Raw genomic sequence first — 6296 nt, 5'->3', positions numbered from 1 at the left:
GCCCCATTTGAGTCAAGTAAGCACGGCTGGTCTGTCGAATTTTAGACGACGATAGAAGCATAATTCTGCCATGAGATCGCCAATTATTATAGAGATTATAGCTGCGCTGAAATTAAAGATGATCTTGCGCTGTATTCATGTAACTGACTGTAACTACCGCCATTCAAGTTTTTCAGTATGTAGGTATAAGAAGACTAATTAAATTAGCCAATGTAATGCATATGTCAAGTCATGAATGCGTTAAATATGTCATTATAATACAGGAAATACGTACATACTATATAGCTCATAATCTAAATAAAATACCTATTAATGTGAGGTAACGAAAAAAAAGAACACATTCAGTAAATAAAAAACACAATTAATTTATCATCATAACGAACCTTAAAAAACTTTCTCTTTCAGCTTGTTTTTCTTAAAAATAAGCTTGATTGACACATGAATACAAAGTATTACTACCTTAATAGCACTGAGAACACAAAATAGGACGGCAAGCAGTAAATTGAGTTCGTAGTATTCAGGCCAGTTCATGCCGGCCGCGGGGGTCTTAAGATGGCGCGCGCCGCCGTGGCGGATCACGTGCTCTGCCCACCACGCCGCGCGCTCCAGCGCAGACATCGGCTGGTCGTTGATGACGTTTCTGAGCTTGATCACGTTCTGTTTGTAGCTGGAACATAAAATAGTATCTACGTTAAGTCGAAACCCCCAATGCTGCACAATCCGTGCTACAAAAACAATTCATATCGCTGCAGTGCGCGGACACGGCACGCTACGCAGGGATTGATGTCACTGTGGCGTGGCCTACAGCTACGCATACATTAAGCGTGGAAGTGGATGGCATCCGAAGCCTCAATGCGACCCATGCTGATCTTACAGACAAATGCCGTAGACAAATATCCAGACTGCTGATTTGATAGAATGAGCTAACGTGAACAGCGTGTGGGTTGCAGCACTTGCAGCTGAAAGGTGAGTGGCCCAAACTGCGTCACGCCCTTTAAATGGTTGTACGGTGTAACTTGTAAGGGGTTTGATCCTGCTAAATATGCAGCTTCATTCGTGTTCGTCTATTTAAGGATCCGAAATTATCGAATTATGAATTTAAACTACATCTCCAACTAAAAGGGTATTTGTTCTATTTCACGAGGCTACGATTAAGTATTTTACCTCTTATACGTCATTATCATGTTGATGGATTCCGTCAGTTGAATCTCCGTGAGTGTGTCCTTATCCAATTTGATACCAATACCGTGACGCACATATTTCTCAGCATTGGAAAACTGGTCCATGAATACAGGTATGCCGATCAAGGGTACCCCTGCTTCAATTGCATCTTCAGTGGAACGGAGTCCAGCCTGAGTAAGGAAGAGTTTTACTTTTGGGTGGCCTGGAAATTAAAAACTGAATTAAAGTATCCAACTTCCAAAGCACTGGTTTTAAAAGCTCACTTTAAATTCCCGAGCACCCTGTGTTGTAATTGTTAGCTTTTCCGACATACCATAATTTTATTGTTTACTGTGCTCTTACATCTATACATAGATCGTGTCATCCATGAGGACGCATGTCTTTGTGAGATTAGAATCGTGAACGATTATTAATAATAACACTCACTCGTATAGTTTGATTGACTTACGCAAGAAATCAACTTGAGGCAACCAGTTAAAAGTCCTGATATTAGACGAACTGATTGGAAAGTCTTCGGAGTCCCATTTCCAGAATATGTTGTATGGAATATTTGAAAATACTTTAGTTAGTGTTTCAAAAGTTTTCACCGGAAAATCGAGTGTATCGAAGTTACTGCCAAAACTAACATATATAACATTTACAGGTGATTTATCTAAAAATTGTTTGATGTCCTGAAATTCCAAATATAAATTTTAGTTTTATCTGCTTCTAGAATCAATATTAACACAATTGAAATGAACCGAAGAAAGCATTGTAAATACATCAATTCAGAAATCATTTTTACGAGGTTAGGAATGTAATTTACCTGTGGTAGTGGTTTTTCAGAAACCTTATTAATTCCTCCAATGTAAATTACATTAGGCGGGACAGGTCGATTGTCTTCCCAAATTGGTACACCTCCGTAGAAGAACATATCAATATTTTTATTCAATTCCGCTATAGCTGGTGTTTTAGGCCCAAACAAATGCTTTAATACCCGGTTGTCATGTTCTTCTGTATCCTTAGTTATCTTTTGGATGATGATTTCGGTCAATAGCTCTTTTGTTTTTTCCCACATCGTTAGGTCATATAATCTAGTTCGAAGTATTTGAGGATAGAGTATAGGGTGTGAAGGCACTCCTGCGATGTGGTTATGCCTCTCAATCGACCCCGTTGGACAGACTGCAATCACTGGAGCACTGAACACGTGTGACAAGACAATAGATATTCTTGACGATGCGTCTAAAAATATAAGATCAAAATATCGGCTTTTGTGGGTAAGAAGTTTCTGTACTCCTGGCGTCTGGATTTGCTTAGCAAAAGTGTCTGCAGTGAATTTAAGAAAGCGTCTTAAGTTTTCGCTTGGGTCCGTTTCTTTCTTAGTAATACTAGTGATCCCACGTTGTCTAGCAAGCGAGTATGAGACGTTATGAATATCTATTTCTGTGAGATTATCGGGCGCCTGTAGATTGTTGTAAAGTGGGCCAGCCGTGACAACCACTATTTCATGGCCACGTCTCAGCAGTTCTTCATGAATCGCTTTAAATACCACATCATGGCTTATTGAAGGCACTGGCAAAAACGATAGTATACGCGCAGTTTCTCCGTAGTAAACTAAACTGGATACCAGGACTAGAAATAATATGCAAGAGTTCATGATGAAGTCTTATTGAGTACTGACAAAGTACTCTGCTACTACATAAAACAATGTATTGACATGAAGTTGCCATTAAAGTAGTGTTTTATGTTATGAGATAAAAACGTATATTAAGTATATGTTATGTAATAAATAAAAGACAGGGTAATCAAAACTGATGCTGCTAGATGATCAACGTGCACCGGCACCTAAGATGGCCCATTGAGTTATGGATCCTTATTTTTATCTTACTCATTTTAAAAATAAATGTTGCAGTTTTGTTTATGATGACGAACATAATCGCCGACGTATCATGCTTCCAATTTTATCACTTGTCCACGTGGATAAGACAACTGTCACTCTCACACTGACATACTTGCCAAAGCGTGACGGATGCTTTATCCACGTGGGTAAATGATAAAATTGGAATCATAATACGCCGGCAGATTATTTAAGCTCATTAACAATTACAAAAATATGAAATTTTGAAACTAATAGGAAAGCCTAGGAACCTAGTCATCTTCGGTCATTTACGTATTGTCCTTAATCGCGGGAAAACTTCCTTCGCTATAGTTTAGAATAACTCTAGTGTGCCTGGAGAAAACTCAGAGCAGTAAACTGGTTTTCGACTGTTCGTTCCTATTGCAGCAAAACTTTTCCGCTTCGGTATGTTAACTTACATTTGGGGAGCAGTTGAATCACTCCATAAGTATTATTGTAAAGTAGAATTTACAAACAAAACGTCAGATGTTTAAAGAAACACAAAATAACCTTGCTCCTGATCTTACATGACTTTTTCCAAAGAAAAATATATTTCTACTGAATCCAACATTCGCAATTCGCATCTTTCACCAGACTCGCCAATGGAAGTCGGTTTTTTTTACCTTGCTTCTTAAAAAGCACTTTTATACTACATATTAGTATACTTAGTCGACATATTAATATAGTGAGAGAACTTTTAAGGACATTCAATTTAGTATTCTGATAAAAATAACTATAATGAAGATTATCTCCCGATTACAAAGATGACGATGATGAGCGCAACATTATCACACATCTTTTTCCAATTTTATTAATGACCTAAGGACGTATAGTCTATCTTACAGCGAGATAATCTCGCACTAATCATATGCTTGCCCTGCTGGTAAGCGACCAAGTGCGAATTGTTGCTTAGACACACACATTATAATGATGTATCTGACCTAGACAAGCTGTGATTCAAACGAAAGTTTATATGCTGTACACAAATTAAATTTGACTTCTTTTTGAAAGTCCTTACCAACTCCGTTGGTATTCACATCGGAGTTCCAGCTGCAAGTTCCAGCAGTTAAGTATTTAAATCAGTTCTTTGCTCAAGTAGTGGTAGTTTTCTTTAGATACAGTTTGTGAAGTAGCGGAATCAGAGGAGCTAAATAAAGCATTGCGAAAATGGGCACAGTTTGTTGATATCGAAATAGTATTGTATAAATGAGGAAAAAAAAAACAAATAAATTAAACTTATTAAATATACACGTACATAAACACACGCCTGTATTACCAATAGGCGTAAGCATAGCACATAAAACTGCTTACCACCCTGCCGCTGCTGGAGTTAAAAAAAAGGATTAGACAGGTTACTAGTCCATCGCCTACGGCACTTCAATCCATGTCCCATAGTTGACTTCTACGACACCCACGGGAGGAAAGGGGTGGTAAATTTCTTAACCTGTATCCAATCATAGTAGCGTGGGATTCAATATACTTAGCTTTTATATTAATTAAATCATTGTATACACATATTTTCACATTTTCCTTTGAGCTATGTCTGCGAACTTATTAAACATCATAATTTACGAGCTTCAAAGTAAAATATCTCCCTTAATAAATTATGCTTTGCTAAACACATTTCATCTTTCAACACCTGTCTCTTCCCTGACTATCTAGTGGAAAACCCCCCCTTTTTAATCTTAGATAAAGGGTACATTGAGTGCTTAACCATCGCGTCTGAGGACTTGCACAAAATTCTTAAAACTACCGAGTACGCCTTAAATACAAAAGCTTAAGGTTCTAAATTGGTACTTGCATCCCTGTTTTCAAATTTACTCGTTGTGCCTGAGGACAATTTTAAAGGTACACCCGCTTTGAGTCTTAAGATGTGATTGGTTAGGTTGTTTTTGCGTCGGGGATGGCTAGTGCAAATTTGTATGGAGGTATCTAGATAGTAGACTTGACAATAGGGCCTCTTGTTTTACCGGTGGCTGAACGGCTTGTGGTTCGGTTTCAGTGAGAAGAGAAGCGTTTTCAATAATCATGAAGAGAAAGACTAAGTTTGTTAAAATGAAGTAAAATATGCATTTTTCTTTTGTATCGAAATAGTATTTTATGTAACCGGCACTTAAAGGAGGTCAAAAAAGGCGTGTGGTAGGTAACAATTTGAGGAAAAGCCGAAAATTGTTAATAAAGACGGCACGAGTATTTTCTGACTCAGCTAAACACCGTTCAATACTTTTTCTGCGACCATGCACTTCGTTTTTAATAGTATTCTAGAACAACTTTCATGAAATTCACTTACCTGTATTTTGACGCAAAGGTCTGTACTGCCAGCGCTCGACCCAGCTGCCGAAAGCCATCCCCCTCTGCTTTGGGCTGGCTTTGGGGAATAGGCTTTATATGTGGGGTTTAAAAATACTGATATGCACGACTCTGTAAATGACGAATAATAGATCTGCGTGCGTAGCCGAATGGCATTTCTCCGACGCCAAACGAAAACGAAACGCCGCGCTATTCAGTCTAGCTCTGTCGCGCCAATATGCACGAGCGATAGAGATAGATATTTACGAGCGTTTCGTTTCGTGAGCGTTTGTGCCATTTGTGCGTACCCGGGAGTAGAAAATAAGAACAGCATGCATTTACGTACGGAACAGTGACATTTGGTGCAGTGGAACTGCTATTGATGGTCAGAACGGAAGTCCTCAAATCCGAACGGCACACCTATAATGACTTTGGTATTTTTATAAGAGCAGAATGCACTTACATCCAGAACAGTGACATTTGGTGCAGTGAAACTGCTGTGGAAGATCAGAACGGAACTCGTTAAATCTGAACGGTACGCTTATAACGACTTTGGTATTTTTATAAGAACAGCGTGCATTTAAGTTCAGAACAGTGACATTTATTTGTTAGATTTGTTCTCTTTGTTATGCTTACAAAGCTCGATTTCTTTTAATCAGATATCGGATTCATGAGGAAACTCTTCAAACCTTAACGGTATACGTAGGTATATTCATTTGTGTTTCCATCAAATAATCAAAAATCGTAATAAATACGTACACATACATACATACATACAACATACAATCACGCCTTTATCCCATAAAGGGGTAGGCAGAGCACATGAAACTACTAAAGCTTCAGTGCCACTCTTGGCAAATAAGGGGTTGAAAGAAAACGAAACTGTGACATTGCAGTGACAGGTTGCCAGCCTCTCGCCTACGCCACAATTTAACCCAATCCCACAGTC

At 38.5% G+C, this 6296-nt stretch overlaps 1 protein-coding gene across 1 annotated transcript; it reads right to left on the bottom strand.

Annotated features, from left to right (window-relative positions):
- Nucleotides 1-384: 384 nt before the first annotated feature.
- On the bottom strand, nucleotides 385-5406 carry LOC125238979 (UDP-glucosyltransferase 2-like). The gene is made up of 5 exons (XM_048146483.1): nucleotides 5349-5406; nucleotides 1988-2793; nucleotides 1631-1853; nucleotides 1165-1384; nucleotides 385-667 (listed from the first exon to the last, which is right to left on the bottom strand). The coding sequence occupies exons 1-5, from the start codon at nucleotides 5404-5406 to the stop codon at nucleotides 385-387; spliced, it is 1590 nt and encodes a 529-aa protein (XP_048002440.1).
- Between the last annotated feature and the right edge of the window lie 890 nt (nucleotides 5407-6296).

This window comes from Leguminivora glycinivorella, chromosome 2 (assembly GCF_023078275.1).
Source record: "Leguminivora glycinivorella isolate SPB_JAAS2020 chromosome 2, LegGlyc_1.1, whole genome shotgun sequence".
In the NCBI taxonomy this organism is placed as follows: domain Eukaryota; kingdom Metazoa; phylum Arthropoda; class Insecta; order Lepidoptera; family Tortricidae; genus Leguminivora; species Leguminivora glycinivorella.
Note: the sequence above shows the minus strand (reverse complement) of the source record. Positions and strands in the feature narration are given on the sequence as shown.

Coding starts and splice junctions, on each gene's coding strand:
- LOC125238979 (XM_048146483.1), bottom strand. CDS start 5,406: ATGGCTTTCGGCAGCTGGGTCGAGCGCTGGCAGTACAGACCTTTGCGT. Junction 2,794..5,348: donor ACCTTTGCGTCAAAATACAG/GTAAGTGAATTT, acceptor TATTATTTCTAG/TCCTGGTATCCAGTTTAGTT. Junction 668..1,164: donor ATGATAATGACGTATAAGAG/GTAAAATACTTA, acceptor TTTATGTTCCAG/CTACAAACAGAACGTGATCA.